The sequence below is a fragment of the Oncorhynchus tshawytscha genome, linkage group LG33 (assembly GCF_018296145.1).
Source record: "Oncorhynchus tshawytscha isolate Ot180627B linkage group LG33, Otsh_v2.0, whole genome shotgun sequence".
NCBI classification, from domain to species: domain Eukaryota; kingdom Metazoa; phylum Chordata; class Actinopteri; order Salmoniformes; family Salmonidae; genus Oncorhynchus; species Oncorhynchus tshawytscha.
This window is the reverse complement of record NC_056461.1, coordinates 3,077,072-3,095,523: the sequence shown is the minus strand read 5'-3', so window position 1 is coordinate 3,095,523 and position 18,452 is coordinate 3,077,072. Positions and strand designations below refer to the sequence as shown.

At 43.7% G+C, this 18,452-nt stretch overlaps 1 protein-coding gene across 3 annotated transcripts in view; it reads left to right on the top strand.

Annotated features, from left to right (window-relative positions):
- Positions 1-18,452, top strand: part of LOC112230757 (rap guanine nucleotide exchange factor 1) — a 98,660-nt gene that overhangs the window by 61,623 nt on the left and 18,585 nt on the right. For 2 of the 3 annotated variants that reach the window (XM_024397024.2, XM_024397026.2), the window contains exons 4-11: positions 891-1,047; positions 1,505-1,593; positions 1,677-1,829; positions 4,638-4,697; positions 9,563-9,677; positions 9,999-10,185; positions 13,557-14,099; positions 17,038-17,255. In XM_024397024.2, the coding sequence (XP_024252792.2) occupies positions 891-1,047; positions 1,505-1,593; positions 1,677-1,829; positions 4,638-4,697; positions 9,563-9,677; positions 9,999-10,185; positions 13,557-14,099; positions 17,038-17,255 (1,522 nt within the window). The remainder of the gene's footprint in view (positions 1-890; positions 1,048-1,504; positions 1,594-1,676; positions 1,830-4,637; positions 4,698-9,562; positions 9,678-9,998; positions 10,186-13,556; positions 14,100-17,037; positions 17,256-18,452) is intronic. The other variant, XM_024397025.2, reaches the window with a different exon arrangement.

Here is an 18,452-nt window from a genome sequence, read left to right as displayed (position 1 = left end):
CCTTTCCAGCCGCAGACCCCAAACCCGATAATACTTCTCAGGCCCCTAGAGGTCAAACTCACACTCCCCAAGTCAACAGGCCTATCGTAATAACCATACAGGTCTAGATCACCGATCACACCCCAGCCTCAGGGACTCAAGTCCTACGCCTCTGCTTCTGGAAGAACCTGGGTCCAGTGCCCATTTTCATAAAGAGTCAGATCTAGGATCAAGTCCCCACTGTCCATGTAATCTTAATTATTGTGATTTAAAAGGAAAAAGTGATTGAGATGCTTATGAATACAGCCCCAGTTGTTATTGCTGAGTTATTTACTTGATTCTCCTCTTGCATGTGTAGTTAGTTCATCCTGGCTACTAGCCATAGTCTTTGGCTCCACTTTGCCCATACAACCCCCAGCCCAAATGTAGCTGTGTCATAGATATATAATCTATAGACGGGGCTTGGAACCACTAACCCTGACAATTTGACTAGTAAACTCACGGGGAGGCTCGTTCTATAGATTATATTTCTATGAGCTGATTCCTGTAGAGGCAGTGGAGGGATATTCCAGAGTTGTGAATCAGCTGCAACGTGTTGGAACTGGTCTGAACCTTCACCACACCCTACTGTTTCTCAATGCTCAATTCAGCACAGACACTATACTGTAGTTACCAACCAGACAATTCCCTCCAGCACACAAACACATTCTGCATTTAATACCACCACAGGGGAAATATTGAGTTAACCCCATGTGTGGATACATCTGGCTGTTGAAAAGATACCCTAGTAGTCCTTTAGTCTAGTTGTCTGTGTTATCAATCTATGGAGTCTGACATGAAATGTCGGCGTCCACGCCCTCCCACCCCCTATCCCACCTATCACTCGTGACTTCCCCCTTCTCTCTCCTTAGTTCGGCGGTGTCGTCGTGTCACAACCGTGTGTACCAGAGCCTGGCCAACCTGATCCGCTGGTCCGACCAGGTCATGCTGGATGACATCGACCTGGACGACAAGGACAACGTGGTCGCGGTCACCACCGTTATCAAGGCTGTGCTAGACGGGGTCAAGGTGAGAAGAGACGGTCGTGGGAATGTGAAACGATAGTTTTCAGCTCTCCGGGGCTCACAGAGGGTCATATTCCCTGTTTCTCCCTTGCAGACCTGGGTTGAATACATTTGTCAAATATGCCTACTTTCAAATACTTAAGCTGTAGTTGATTTAGTTTGCCTGGTACAAAGGAACCATTGTTTAAGTCCCAAAAGTACAAATGCCAAGCTGAATCAAGTGCATCTCAAATGTATTTTTGTTTAACCAGGTAGTCCCATTGAGGTCAGAAGACCTCTTTCCCATGTGAAACCTGGTCAAATTCTTTAACAAGCCATTCAATATGATAGTGTATTGGACACTATTTTAACCTCTGTCCCTTATAATAAATTGACACCACTTACAACAGTAGTTGTAGTGTGTAATGTACATTAAATGAATATCAATAGTTGTTGACTGGAGTTGCGTGCTTTTCTTAAAGGAACTGGTCAAACTCACCATAGAGAAACAGGAGCAGCCCTCACCCACCACTCTCAACAAACCACTACCACCTATTGCCACACCTGAGAGGTAAGTGGACGTGCGCAAACACCCCTACACACACCAGACTTGACCATTTCTCTCACTCACACATTCTCCTGTTATGTCTCCAGCACATCCGAGTTGCCCCTGACGGAACGGGAGCGGGAGATCCTGAGTAAGACCACGCCCACTGTCCCGCCCACCGAGGCTATGACGAACATGGCAGAGGAGGACATAGCCCCGCCCAAACCCCCCCTCCCTAGCCTGAAGATGGATGCGCTCAGGTTAGGAACATTGGGAGGCCATCTTTAGATATTATCGACAGTGTCTTATCAATAGTATGCAGCAGGTCCCACCAGACCGAATCTTTGGGCCTTTTGCTTTTAGGGCCCACAGTTTTCCTGGTCAAGTCAGGTGGTGAGAAGAAACTCAGGGTCTTATTTATGGTGTATTCAAAATGTTAAAATAATCTTATAGCGCTTCATCTTCTCATCATCCTGTCTTCATCTGCAATGAATTGAATTCGAGATATTTAAAAAAACATTGGAGACGAGGAAGCTACTTTAGACTATTGAGATACACCCATTTGAGAGTGGTTCGTCTTTAAGTGGTCAGGGAGATCAACTTTTTCACTCATGAAAAACTTTTCATCATTGCGGAACATTCCGCCCCCCTTCGAACGTCCGGTTGGATATTGCCATCTATCGGCGTACTGTAGCCCCATGCAACCTCCCCCACCACGGTCTTATGTAAAAAGAGAAGTTCCCCCCCCTCCTTCCCACAGTCTATAAGAAGGAACCGGACATGGTCCTGCAATCTGGACTGTCTGCGGTCGGAGAAAGCAGAAGCGGGTGCTTCTGTGATCCTGTAGCATTAGAACTTCTGAACTTGTTCTTCAGGCAAATCTGTTTGTAAACCGAACAAGAATATAAAGTGTTAGTCCCATGTTTCATGAACTTAAACAAAAGATCCCAACAAATTTCCATATGCACAAAAAGTGTTTCTCTCAAATGTTCTGTACAAATGTGTTTACATCCCTGTTAGTGAGCATTTCTCCTTTGCCAAGATAATCCATCCACCTAACCGGTGTGGCATATCAAGAAGCTGATTAAACAGCATGATCATTACACAGGTGCACCTTGAGCTGGGGACAATATAATTCCACTCTAAAATGTGCAGTTTATGTCACACAACTTCACAGATGTCTTAAGGCAGCGTGCAATTGGAATGCTGACTGCAGGAATGTCCACCAGAACTGTTGCCAGAAAATGGAAATCAGCCGCCTCCGTCGTTTTAGTGAATTTAGCAGTACTTCCAACCGGCCTCACAACTGCAGACCACGTGTAACCACGCCAGTCCAGGACCTCCACATCCGGTTTCTTCACCTGCGGGATCATTTCAGACCAACCACCCCGGACAGCTGATGAAACTGTGGGTTTGCACAACCAAAGAATGTCTGCATAAACTGACAGAGACCATCTCAGGGAAACTTATCTGCGTGCTCGTCGTCCTGACTATGTTTCGGCGTCGTAACCGACTTCAGTGGGAAAATGCTCACCTTCGATGGCCACTGACATGCTGGAGCAGTGTGCTCTCCACAGATGTACCGGGCAGATGGCAGACAGCGTATATGGCGTTGTGTGGGCGAGCGGTTTGCTGATGTCAACATTGTAAACATAGTGTCCGATGGCGGCAGACAGGCCCAAACTACTGACAACGAACACTATTGCATTTTTTCGATTTGCAACTTGAGAACAGAGATACTGTGACGAGATCCTTAGGCCCATTGTCGTGCCATTCATCCACCACCATCACCTCATGTTTCAGCATGATAATGCACGGCCCCATGTCGCAAGGATCTGTACACAATTCCTGGAAGCTGAAAATGTCCCAGTTCTTCCGTGGCCTGCATACTCACCAGACATGTCACCCATTGAGCATGTTTGGGATGCTCTGGTTCGACATGTACGACAGTGTGTTCCAGTTCATGCAATTATCCAGCAACTTCGCACAGCCATTGAAGAGGAGTGGGACAACATTCCACAGGCCACAGACAGCCTGATCAAGTCTATGCGAAGGAGATGTGTCACGCTGCACCTGACCAACTCTATGTGAAGGAGATGTGTCGCACTGCATGAGGCAAATGGTGGACATACCAGATACTGACTGGTTTTCTGATCCGCACCCCTACTTTTTTTAAAGGTTTCTGTGACCAACAGATGCACATCTGTATTCCCACTCATGTGAAATCCATAGATTAGGGCCTAACAATTTTATTTCAATTGACTGATTTTCTTATATGAACTGTAACTCAGCAAATTGTTGCATGTTGCGTTTATATTTGTATTCAGTATAGAATTCTACCAAAGAGGAAGTGAAGCGAAGATACAACTGAAACGTTGACTAAGTCAACATTAATCATTTTTTATTGACTTGAGATGAGGGTTTATTTATGAACTAAGCCTAATTGAGTCTGTGAAACTCACTTTCATAGTATCTCATCTGCTACTAAGGATGTGTCTCAAATAGCACCCTAATCCCTATGTAGTGCACTACTTTTGACCAGTGCCCCATAGTGTTCTAGTTAAAATCAGAGCATTATATAAGGTATTCACTATGTAGTACAGTATATATTTTTTTAACAGTGCCCATAGGGATTTAGTTAAAAGTAGTGCACTATTTAGGGAATATGGTGCCATTTGGGACATCCACTGTCAATGTGGAAAAACCAGACTATGTTCAGACTTTTAAAACATTTTTATCTCAAAGGGGAATTCTAATAATCTAGAATTTTTAAGCCTAGAAGATCTTCCCCTCTTAAATTGAAAAGGATAGTCATAAGAGGTTGGAAACTGAGTGTTATAGGCAGGCAGTCACTTATTCAGTCACTGTGTGCTTAAGGAAGCAGAGCTTTGACAAATCCATAGACCTTGGGCTTAGCCAGTAGATCAGATAATATGACAACTAGGATTTTGAATTGCTGTCTCTCTTTTTCTCACTCTTCCTCTCCTCTCTCCCTCTTCCTCCCACTCTCTCACTTCATATTTTTTTCTGTGCTTTCCATCCCTCTCTCTATGTCTGTTGGGGAACAGAGCACACTTGGCTACTGACCACTTTGTAGCTGCCCAAAGGAGATCCACAAAGACTGACACGTATGTTAGCCTATAGGGTCATTCCCCTGCATCATGAAATCCCGCCCCCTTTATAACTATCCAATCCGGATCCCAGAAGTGTCTTGATTGCTAGAGGAACTGATTAGTGGAGTGCTGTATCTTGCACGTTTGAGTTCCTAATTATGCGTCATTGCCTCATGGCGCACAATGAAGCCCACGTCCAATCAGGGGAAAGCTTGGTGCATGATTGTGTACCAATGATGTCATGTAATCATACATACAGTGGAAGTCTGAAGTTTACATACACCTTAGCCGAATACATTTAAACTCAGTCTTTCACAATTCCTGACATTTAATCCCAGTAAAAATCCCTGTCTTAGGTCAGTTAGGATCACCACTTTATTTGAAGAATGTGAAGTGTCAGAATAATAGTAGAGTGATTTATTTCAGCTTTTATTTCTTTTATCACATTCCCAGTGGGTCAGAAGTTTACATACACTCAATTAGGATTTGGTAGCATTGCCTTTACATTTTTTACTTGGGTCAAAAGTTTTGGGTAGCCTTCCACAAGCTTCCCACAATACGTTGGGTGAATTTTGGCCCATTCCTCCTGACAGAGCTGGTGTAACTGAGTCAGGTTTGTAAGCCTCCTTGCTCACACACACGTTTTCAGTTCTGCCCACAAATGTTCTATAGTATTGAGGTCAGAGCTTTGTGATGGCCACTCTAATACCTTGACTTTGGTGTCCTTAAGTCATTTTGCCACAACTTTGGAAGTATGCTTGGGGTCATTGTCCATTTGGAAGACCCATTTGCGACCAACCTGTAACCTCCTGATTGATGTCTTGAGATATTGCTTCAATATATCCACATAATTGTCCTCCCTCATGATGCCATCTATTTTGTGAAGTGCACCAGACCCTCCTGCAGCAAAGCACCCCCACAACATGATGCTGTCACCCCCATGCTTCACGGTTGGGATGGTGTCCTTCGGCCTACAAGCCTTCCCCTTTTTCCTCCAAACATAACGGTGGTCATTCTGGCCAAACAGTCCTATTTTTGTTTCATCAGACCAGGGGACATCTCTCCAAAAAGTATGATCTTTGTCCCCATGTGCAGTTGCAAACTGTAGTCTGGCGGTTTTGGAGCAGTGGCTTCTTTCTTGCTGAGCGGCCTTTCAGGTTATGTCGATATATTGATTTGCACTTTTTGCACCAAAGTACGTTCATCTCTAGGAGACAACGCGTCTCCTTCCTGAGCTGTATGACAGCTGCGTGGTCCCATGGAGTTTACTTGCGTACTATTGTTTGTACAGATGAACGTGGTACCTTTAGGTGTCTAGAAATTGCTCCCAAGGAAGAACCAGACTTGTGGAGGTTTACAATTTTGACTGATTTCTTTTGATTTTCCCATGATGTCCAGCAAAGAGGCACTGAGTTTGAAGGTAGGCCTTGAAATACATCCACAGGTACACCTCCAATTGACTCAAATGATGTCAATTAGCCTATCAGAAGCCTCTAAAGCCATGATGTTTTGGAATTTTCCAAGCTGTTTAAAGGCACAGTCAACTTAGTGTATGTAAACTTCTGACCCACTGGAATTGTGATACAGTGAATTATAAGTGAAATAATCTGTCTGTAAACAATAGTTGGAAAAATGACTTGTGTCATGCAAAAGTAGATGTCCTACCCAACTTGCCAAAAATATAGTTTATTAACAAGAAATTTGTGGAGTGGTTGAAAACAAGTTTTAATGACTCCAACCTAAGTGTATGTAAACTTTCGACTTCAACTGTATCTATGTATGTCTATGGTGTGTACACATCTTGAATGTCATCCATTTCTAGGGTCAATTCCATTTAAAAGTGTTACACACAGGATTTTCTTCATTTCAGAGAATGTCCATAATACTAGTGGGGAAATAATACTGTGAAACACTTTCACAATTAGCACCAGATGTATATTGGACATTTTCTGACATTATACAATACAAAAATTCAAACAAATCCTTTGTGTAACATTTAAAAGGTACACCAAATGGAATTTCAGTGTACTTCCTGAATTGACTGGAATTGAAATGAAGCTGACCCCAACCCTGTTACTTTCCTTGTCATGGTCTCCATGGCTTGCTGATTTTATGCTGTGCCTTTAACCTGACATTGACTTGTGGTGATTGCAGTGTGATAACCTGGAAGGACCAACTTCCGGATGTCATTGAAAACGAGGCATTAAGCACGTTATGCTGATTTTTACCAGAGGTGTGGATTCGAGTCACATGACTTGGACTCAAGTCTGACTCAAGTTACATTTGATGACTTGACCTGATAGTTTGACTGATACTTTGACTTGAGACTGGTGGCTTTAAATGATCTGACCAGGTTTGTCACTCTTTTTGTGTGCACAGAGTCTCCGTGGATTACTCTCCACGCAGCCAGAGACCGTATCACACTTGGGGGGGAAAAATGTGTTGGCTAGTGAAACGCTTACTCGGCTCTCTGATTTGACCAGCAAATTGTCAAGCAACAAGCTAGCGCATTGAGAAGGTTATTTTAATCGGCTACATATAGACTACCATTTGTATCTCATTTTTGCTTATTCGATCTGGTCACTAACATAGGCCTACGGCATTGGACCAAATTCTTATTTAAAAAAAACATCTTATCTGTGCTTTAGAACCAAAGAGTTGCAGGTCTTGACTCTTGACCAATAGCCAGTCATCAGCATTGGTGTACAAAGGCAGACCAGAAAGCGCTTGTTTAATTTTCTCTGGTTTTGCCTGGAGAAAACAGAGTAGCCTACGTAAATGAATACAATCCATATAAAATACCATTTAGAAATGTGCTACGGATGTATCTTTGCCAAAACAATAGGCTACCTGGTGATTTCATATTTCAGATAGGCCTAGTTTGGGTGGGTTCTAATTATTTACCTCAGTGGTGGTACTGGCTATATGTCTAAAGATAGCTTTAACATTGTACCTTCGATACTTATGGGATGAAGATGTAACATATTCTGGAAAATACATTTTTGTGGGGAAGAAAAAGGCTACAGACAGATCATGCTTTCCATTCAGTCCTGCAAACTCTGCCGCATGTAGGTAGGCCATATCATCCTGCTTACTCTGGACTCCAGAGAAGTGACAATGTGACATAATATCCCTAGTTGATATTGACTGCTAACATGAATGGCTTTAAGCTAAAATGCAGGGTTAAAATGCAGTTTATTTCTGTGTCTTGCGTTTTGAAAATGCATCTGCGTTTATGGCTGTAATGACAGGCTACATTTGGCAGTGATTGCGCGCATGCGCAATATGCATGTGCATGCGCGGGTGTCGCAAGCTTTCAACCACTGCTTTTTGGGGGTCCCAGGTCAAAAGGATTGGAAACCACTGAACTACCGAACAGATCGCTGATTTTCTGTACAGCGGTCTGTAGGATTGCGTACGGCTCAAACATAAAATTGTAGGGAGAGAGACTTGCCATAAATGACTATTCAGCTCCACATAAACGAGGTGCTCAAGAATATGAACCCATTACTTTGCAAGCTCACCAGCAATGGGGCATCAAGCAACAATTACTAGCATCGGCCGACTGGTCTTTTGGTACGTCAAAATTGCTTGAAATGTATAATTTACTTATGAAGCTTGCAATTGGAATATGTTTAAATTAATAATCAATGTGTTGTAGACAAAATAATGAAAGGGCTGTCTGGTAGCCTCAATAAATAGACAAAGATTGGTAGTTGAACAAGTCCTTGTCTGTATAGATATTTTATTTTTTTTTACTTGAAAAAACTTGACTCAACTTGACTTCCTCTTTGTATGGACGACTTGGACTTTACTCAAGACTGGACCGGTTCTACTTGGGAATTGATTTGAGACTTGGACCTTGAGACTTGCTTGTGACTCGAATAATAGTGAATTGGTCCCACCTCTGGATTTGACCATAATAACCCCTCAGTAACCAGGTTTCCAGCCAACCTTTTTATGCGAGCAAAGTACATGTTGGAAACAGCACAACTTTCCATATGTCGACAAAACAGAATACGCTAGACAAGGTCTGTAAAATGTATTACGCGAGAGATGCAATGGAAATGCCTTTATGCGCAAATATTGATATAATAACCATCATATGGAAGTCAAATTAGATTCACGCGATGATATGTTGTGTGGTCCTCCCACTACGACTCAATAAAGAATGCTGTTTATTAGGCTATAGATTCATTAAGTTATGATGAACTTCACAAGGTGGTGAAAGTGCATGGAGTGATTAATGCTGCTTTCCAATGAATATCTAGGGTCTTATTCTAGTGTCAATGATGATCGATGCTTTGGCTGCCTTTTGACAAATAAAAATAATCTCTCTCTTTTGTCCATAATAATGTCATCGTGTTATCCCACCTGCACTGTATGTGCCAGCTGTTAGCTAGAGCACACGTGCCAAGACCAGAGTGGGCATATACACAACATTTATTTTTTGACAAAACCATCAGTGGAGTTGAAAACACGATGGAAACCCATTCAAATGTTTATGTGCAATAGGTAATGACGCAGAAGATTTCATCCACAACAGATCAATTTAATGGAAACTCATCTCTGGTGGGGAAATGTGCATATTGTTTTCATGCGGATTGTAGTTTCGTCACATGAAAATCTGTCTCCAATTGGAGGGAAATGTAGCTACTGTCATCCAGCTCAAGGAGCAGTAAACTGTGTGTGTGTACCAATGCCCCTACTTGTATTTGTGAGCCTGGTTGTGCATCAGAAGCCCGAAAAACAGGGTTGGGGTCAATTTGAATTGAAGTCAGTCAATTCATAAAGTAAACTGAAATTCAAATTGACCCCATACACTGCCGAAAAATGTCTATTCTCACTGATGGTCATACATCCTACTTCGCTCTCTCCAGTCCTCCTCCAGCCCTGCCCCCAAAGAAGCGCCAGTCGGCCCCGTCGCCCACCCGGGTGGCAGTGGTGAGCCCCATGAGCCGTGGCTCCAGCCTGCCCTGCAGCGTCCATAGACGGGTACCAACACACACACCTCACCAGAGACACATACCAGTACTTTGTAAGGTTATTGTTGAGTAACACCCACATATTCCACTTGTCCAATGGTAATGGTAGTACAGTGGTCTAGAGAAACTTATGGTGTTGAATAGGGTGGATTACCAGGCGTTTATAATGGGCCGATACAGACTAGTGATCAGACTTGATTAGGCCAGCCATTAACAGATCCTAGCTCCACAAAGGTCTCTCTTATTTCCTGAAACTGTGTTGCTGACATCTGTGTCTGTTTTTCATTGTGTTTGTCTGTCCACCTGCCTGTCTGTCTCTGTGTCTTTGCAGCAGCAGGACTATGAGCAGGAGTTCCTCCAGAGGCGTTTCTCAGGCGGTAGCCAGTCGTACAGGGGCAACTCCCCGCGCCTCTCGCCCTGCAGCAGCATAGGAAAGCTCAGCAAGTCTGACGAGCATCTCTGCTCCATGGAACAGGACAGCGGACGGTGCTCCCAAAATACTAGTTGTGAGACGCTGGGTAGGGATGCACACACAGGCATATATAGATCGAGAGATACAGTGCCTTGCGAAAGTATTCGGCCCCCTTGAACTTTGCGACCTTTTGCCACATTTCAGGCTTCAAACATAAAGATATAAAACTGTATTTTTTTGTGAAGAATCAACAACAAGTGGGACACAATCATGAAGTGGAACAACATTTATTGGATATTTCAAACTTTTTTAACAAATCAAAAACTGAAAATTTGGGCGTGCAAAATTATTCAGCCCCCTTAAGTTAATACTTTGTAGCGCCACCTTTTGCTGCGATTACAGCTGTAAGTCGCTTGGGTTATGTCTCTATCAGTTTTGCACATCGAGAGACTGAAATTTTTTCCCATTCCTCCTTGCAAAACAGCTCGAGCTCAGTGAGGTTGGATGGAGAGCATTTGTGAACAGCAGTTTTCAGTTCTTTCCACAGATTCTCGATTGGATTCAGGTCTGGACTTTGACTTGGCCATTCTAACACCTGGATATGTTTATTTTTGAACCATTCCATTGTAGATTTTGCTTTTTGTTTTGGATCATTGTCTTGTTGGAAGACAAATCTCCGTCCCAGTCTCAGGTCTTTTGCAGACTCCATCAGGTTTTCTTCCAGAATGGTCCTGTATTTGGCTCCATCCATCTTCCCATCAATTTTAACCATCTTCCCTGTCCCTGCTGAAGAAAAGCAGGCCCAAACCATGTTGCTGCCACCACCATGTTTGACAGTGGGGATGGTGTGTTCAGGGTGATGAGCTGTGTTGCTTTTACGCCAAACATAACGTTTTGCATTGTTGCCAAAAAGTTCAATTTTGAAAAGAGTTCCAAAAAGTTCAGTTTCATCTGACCAGAGCACCTTCTTCCACATGTTTGGTGTGTCTCCCAGGTGGCTTGTGGCAAACTTTAAACGACACTTTTTATGGATATCTTTAAGAAATGGCTTTCTTCTTGCCACTCTTCCATAAAGGCCAGATTTGTGCAATATACGACTGATTGTTGTCCTATGGACAGAGTCTCCCACCTCAGCTGTAGATCTCTGCAGTTCATCCAGAGTGATCATGGGCCTCTTGGCTGCATCTCTGATCAGTCTTCTCCTTGTATGAGCTGAAAGTTTTGAGGGACGGCCAGGTCTTGGTAGATTTACAGTGGTCTGATACTCCTTCCATTTCAATATTATCGCTTGCACAGTGCTCCTTGGGATGTTTAAAGCTTGGGAAATCTTTTTGTATCCAAATCCGGCTTTAAACTTCTTCACAACAGTATCTCGGACCTGCCTGGTGTGTTTCTTGTTCTTCATGATGCTCTCTGCGCTTTTAACGGACCTCTGAGACTATCACAGTGCAGGTGCATTTATACGGAGACTTGATTACACACAGGTGGATTGTATTTATCATCATTAGTCATTTAGGTCAACATTGGATCATTCAGAGATCCTCACTGAACTTCTGGAGAGAGTTTGCTGCACTGAAAGTAAAGGGGCTGAATAATTTTGCACGCCCAATTTTTCAATTTTTGATTTGTTAAAAAAGTTTGAAATATCCAATAAATGTCGTTCCACTTCATGATTGTGTCCCACTTGTTGTTGATTCTTCACAAAAAAATACAGTTTTATATCTTTATGTTTGAAGCCTGAAATGTGGCAAAAGGCCGCAAAGTTCAAGGGGGCCGAATACTTTCGCAAGGCACTGTATATATACACACACGCATGCAGTTGAAGTTGGAAGTTTACATACACTTAGGTTGGAGTCATTAAAACTCATTTTTCAACCACCCCACAAATTTCTTGTTAAGCAAACTATAGTTTTGGCAAGTCGGTTAGGACATCTACTTTGTGCAGGACACAATTAATGTTTCCAACAATTGTTTACAGACAGATTATTTCATTTATTATTCAGATTATTTCAAGGCCTACTGTCAATCTCAGTGCCTCTTTGCTTGACATCATGGGAAAATCAAAAGAAATCAGCCAAGACCTCAGAAAAAAAATTGTAGACCTCCACAAGTCTGGTTCTTCCTTGGGATCAATTTCTAGACACCTAAAGGTACCACGTTCATCTGTACAAACAATAGTCCGCAAGTTTAAACACCATGGGACCACACAGCCGTCATACCGCTCAGGAAGGAGACGCGTTCTGTCTCCTAGAGATGAACGTACTTTGGTGTGAAAAGTGCAAATCAATCCCAGAACAACAGCGAAGGACATTGTGAAGATGCTGGAGGAAACCGGTACAAAAGTATCTATAGTCACAGTAAAACGAGTCCTATATCGACGTAACCTGAAAGGCCGATATGCAAGGAAGAAGCCACTGCTCCAAAACCGCCATAAAAAAGCCAGACTACGGTTTGCAATTGCACATGGGGACAAAGATCGTACTTTTTGGAGAAATGTCCTCTGGTCTGATGAAATAGAAATAGAACTGCAGGAGGGCCTGGTGCACTTCACAAAATAGATGGCATCATGAGGGAGGACAATTATGTGGATATATTGAAGCAACATCTCAAGACATCAGTCAGGAAGTTAAAGCTTGATCACAAATGGGTCTTCCAACTGGACAATGACCCCAAGCATACTTCCAAAGTTGTGGGAAAATGGCTTAAGGACAACCAAGTCAAGGTATTGGAGTGGCCATCACAAAGCCCTGACCTCAATCCTATAGAAAATGTGTGGACAGAAGTGAAAACGTGTGTGCGAGCAAGGAGGCCTACAAACCTGACTCAGTTACACCAGCTCTATCAGGAGGAATGGGCCAAAATTCACCAACTTATTGTGGGAAGCTTGTGGAAGGCTACTCAAAACATTTGATCCAAGTTAAAGGCAATGCTACCAAATCCTAATTGAGTGTATGTAAACTTCTGACCCACTGGGAATGTGATGAAAGAAAAGCTGAAATAAATCACTCTCTCTACTATTATTCTGACATTTTACATTCTTAAAATAAAGAGGTGATCCTAACTGACCAAAGAGAGGGAATTTTTACTAGGATTAAATGTCAGTATTTGTGAAAAACTGAGTTTAAATGTATTTGTCTAAGGTGTATGTAAACTTCCGACATATATATATGTCGGAATTTTGCCCTCATTGGCTTCCATGCATTTGAAACGAGAGCTTGTGTGAGGATGACGGACACGAGCTTGGTTAGAGACGGTTACTATCCAACGGAGTGCTGCGATTGGTTGCCCCAAATTCTGGGGGCGGGGCATTTTTTACGTGTGCACTTATCTTACCCAGAGGCATATTCTCTCACACATGAGAGCACTCTATTTTTAAAATACTCACTTCAAATGTCAACAGCTTAACCGTAACCACCAATACTGCATTTCAAAGACTGTTTCCCTCTTTCTCTCGATCTCTCCTCTGTTTCTCTTCAGACAACACGGAGAGTTATGACCCGGACTATGACTTCCTCCACCAGGACCTCTCAGTCTTCACTGGGGACCCCCTCGCCCCCTCAGGGGTCACCTCTCTGTCGCCCCTCCCTGAGTCCCACAGCGAGTCATCCTCCCCCGTCCCTCCTCCCACCCGCTTTAGCTCCCCACCCGCCCCCCACCCTCACCACTCCGAATACTGGACCCCCCAGCCCGGTTCTCACATCAGCCCCTTGCACCCTTGCCGCCTCAGCGCGCCTCCAGCGTTACCCCAGAAGAAGCGGCGCAGCGCCCAGGTGTCGCCCTATCCGGACGGGTGCTGGGGTGGTTCCTCGCGGGGGCCCCTCTACGAGAGGTTCCCCTCGCAGTACGATAACCTGTCGGAAGAGGAGCTGCTGCACCCCACACCCCCCTTCCCCCTCTTCACGCCCATCTCACCCATGCCCCAGAGCAACGGGGGCGTGTTTGTGGCTCAGTACCTGGCCAGCGAGAATGCAGACGTTCCCTCTAGTCCACCGCCGCTGCCCGAGAAGAGGAACAAGCACGGTGAGTGATGGAGAGATGGGGTGTGGGGGAGAAAAGAATAGGAGTGGAAGAGAGAGAATTACAGGAAAATTGAGAGAGAAGGAAAGAAAAAGAGCAGGAGGATGATTGAGGAAGGGAAGGAGATGGTTTAGGGAGATAATTGAGCAAAACACAGAGAGAGAGAAACGAAACAAGACGAAGATTGAAGGAGGAAAGGATAGAGACTGAGGGAGAGAGGTGGTTAGAGTGCTAACTTAGCTGCAGTGTCATTCATGCATGACTCATGTTTAAGAAATCTGCCACAGAGAATAGAGAGAGGAAGTGTAACTCCAGGACAAGCACAATGGACTCCTGATCCACTGGCAGTTGGGTACAGAGGTCGCAAATATGTAACTTCCTGCCAAGCTATGATGTCATTTCCTGTTGACATTTTTTATATTTACATTTTTGTCATTTAGTGGACGCTCCAGAGCGGAAATCGAACCCACAACCAATGTTCCCTCTAAGCTGCGTGGGCGCAGTAGCCCTTCATAAATATTATCCCACAGAGAGAAGCACGAGATTGAACTTCACTCAACTTTCTGGAGCAGTGGTCACCAACGGGTCGACTGGTCGATCTCCAAGGCATTCCTAGTCGATCGCAAAACATTTCTGTAAACAACGGTAGATGCATCCGATTTCTGTTGGCTGTAGATGCACCCGATTCAGCTGCCCTGCACTCCAGGTAGGCGAACGGCCCGCCTTCCTAGCGTGCCCAGAGTACAAATCAACTGCGCTATAGGCCTACCGCTGGCCAATCAGATGGCTTAGATGACCATGTCTGCAGTAATGTAGCAGGCATCAAAGAAAGCTACAGCAAAGTTGATACTCTGAGATTTCAAAACGTTTAAAACCATGGCTGGAGAGAGACTGTCAACGAATACAGCAAAGAGATACTGTTTTTATGAGTGAGTTCATGTTTAAGTTGTTACTCAGAAAAGTGTTGACAGTTCTAAGCCATAAAATGTGTATTCTTCCTATTTCCACTCAGCGCTACAACAAGCACTGCAGCAGTGATGAAAGAGTAGGAAAGTGTATCTATAGGCTTGTGGTGTTATTATTATTCTACACCTGCATTGCTTGCTGTTTGGGGTTTTAGGCTGGGTTTCTGTACAGCACTTTGAGATATCAGCTGATGTAAGAAGGGCTTTATAAAAACATTTGATTTGATTAGCGGCCGGGGTCTTTTTTAATATTGAGGCAGAAATAATGCGGTGCGACTCTAGTTTTGCCATCATCTGGAAGACTCTGTCCCTTATTGGTAAGGTATAGCGGAGGGATGTTGAGAGGTGGACCCTCAGTCTGCTGCTCTCTCCCTCCTCTGAAACGGACCATTTCAATGCATCAGCCCAATAAAATAAAAAGCAAATTCTTTAAATGTATGCTCACTCAGCTGTGCTTCACAAGTAGATCAATTCACAACAGATCAATTACCAGTGCGATCATATAGCCTACGTCAAATTTTGAAATCATTTTTTTTTTTTTTTATGTCCCCGAACAAGAATGCATCGGCAGGGGAATTCAAGCAAAGCCAATGTGCGGTGGGCCTATAGCTCACTGCACAAACCTCATTGCTGTTTTTAGTTGGTTAATGTTGCATAGGTTTACATTTTTAAGTCGTGTAACAAAAGAAATCTGAGCGGTAGATCTCTGTTTGCATTTTGAATCCCAAGTGATCTTGACCCAGAAAAGGTTGGTGACCACTGTTCTAGAGTTCTCCCTGTTAAGACTATCAATGTTTGCCTTTACTGTGGGTATTGTGATCAAATCAACGCAATATTAGTCACTTTCAATGCAACATACCGAAACAGAACTAACTATGCAAAAGATTTTGTTGCAGGCAAAATGCATCGGGGTAGGATTTCTATTGCATTGACATGCTCTACTCAGCCCGGTGTGGTATAAAAAATCAGAGCTGCAGTAAACCTATATGCAAATAGACCATTGCCAATTATGGATCTCTGCCGTTTACTTTGAACTGGACTGTGTTAACAGCATGAGCGGTCGTGAGTAGATTAGCTTGTTTTGAGGTCAAAGCGAAAGCTGCTTGCAGCCAAGTGTGCATTTTGTTCATATCCTTTGCTAGTTAGTGAGTTATTAGTCGTTATAGATCATTTGTAGTCAGCAATAGAGGAGTGATTGCTTTTACAAAAGCGCAAAATGTGTACATTTCTAGACATATTTGAAGAGCTTATTTTTTGCCTTAAAGGGACAGTGTTGCATTTTGAGACGGGCTTGAATAAGCTAAGTGGCCAATAGGCAGAGGGTAGCATAATGTGTCTGATTCTCTGTAATAATGGTATGGGAATAATAATGCATTTTATTTTGCAAAATGGTTTCTTGCATCAAACAACACAATAACATGTTCAGTCACCTCATTGTCTGAAGGTGAAGTGGATAAACGGGTTAATGTCAAGCCCAAAGGTCTCATGGAATGTAGGCCTACATTGAACACCACACATTGGCTGCTACTGTAGGCTGAATGATAGAACAGCTATGTCCATGTTAAAATGTAATGGGAGGCATTTTCTCCATAGTTTTTGATGGTTTTTGCACTCAGCAAACCTGAAATTTGCTCAGTGCCAAAAAATGTTTGAGGGAACATTGCCCACAAGCCTGGCGTTGCAAGCTACCTGCTCTACCAACTGATCCACTCGGGACTGTTGAACTATGATGCCACTTCCTGTCAAGCTATGCCATTTCTTGTCAAACTGACCCCTTTTAACATTACATGACCTCACTCCTATCTTAGGAACATGCAGAGCTAATATTGTGTTTAAGGCAGTTATCGTGTCTATGATTACGCTAATTCTTGCAGTTACAATTCCCTGCATCACATAAGATTGATGCATGGTAGTGTGCATATTAACCATTCACTTGAAATAACTTTTAATGTCTCGCCATGCCCCCCCCCCCTCAGTCCTGGCGTACATGCAGTTTGTGGAGGACTACTCGGAGCCCCAGCCCTCCGTGTTCTACCAGACGCCGCAGAGCGAGAGCATCTACGAGCAGAGGAACAAGCGCTTCCAGGACGTCTACGGCCTCAATGACTCCTTCAGCAGCACCGACTCGGTCCACGAGCCCCTGCCCGTACCCCTCTTCCCGCCTCCCGCCTTGCCCCCCAAGCAGAGGCAGCTGGTGAGTGTCTGTGTGTGTGTTCCTCCTCAAGTCCTCACCACCCAATCACACATTATTTCACCCTTACTGACCGCCTCAGACCTCACCAGTGGAATTTCGCAATCCTCCGTAGAGATTGATGCACTGGTTATGATGGTGGAGCGAGCAAGTGCACACTGGGAAAGCGTGGAGAATTTGGATCCAAAGGTTTCTTGTGTAAGGTCTCCTTTCCAGGTCGACATCCAGTCATGGTTGAGTGCTGAATGATGACATATTTTACTTGTAGGAGTTTATTAAGGTTGGTGATTTAACACTTTTAACTTAGTTTTAAATCAACAATTAAATGAGGAAATGTAAAAGGTGACAGTTTAAGCCCCCTGTGGTGAAACAGTGAGGTCATGGTGCTGCATGCTGTAGAGATCACAACAGTAGTTATTGCCTGGAGGTCAAAGGTGAGAGGTCCGATTCCCACGGTGGTCATATGCTGTATAACACCCCAGAGGACAGTTGACCCCTGTCTATATGTCATTGGCAACCAGTGGTGTGGAACATGTGTCAACTATAAACTATTTTAACACTTGCCCCCAAATCCCCCTACCCCAAAACATGTAAATGTTGGACTACAAATTGTGCCTTCCTGTGTTATAGTTAAGCCAAAATGTTTTCTATTCTACTGAGCCATTTACTTTTATGTTCATATTCTTCTGTTTTATTTCTTATTGTTGTTGCATCACTAAGAAGGAACCTGCAAGTAAGCCTCTAGTTGTACAGTGTATACCATGTGTATCCCGTACAACTAATAAAACAAAACTACCCCCTATGGAGGTGAATGTGAAGCAGGGTCGTGTTCATGAGGGCACGCAACATATAACAGTTAAATTAAATAGAGCATTTCTTATTGGACAATTCTAGGTAGTCCCTCTCCTGTTTCAGTCCTTGTTCATCAGTTTGAGGCCTGATGAACACGACCCAGAAGAAGAACTCTGAGGTAACTTGTGCTAGTGTAGTGGTTGTTGGCTGGTTGGCTGGGAAGGACAGTATTCCAGAGCTCCCTTCCTCCAGGAATCCATTCCTCATCAGTGTTCTCTTCATCTCTCCCCTCCTCTGTTCAGATCCGTCTCTCTTTCTATCTCTCCATCTACCCCCAGTCCACTTCAGTTTGTCTCTCGCTTTCTCGCTCTACGTGGTGTATGTCGCTGGTAACCCCTACCAGACAAG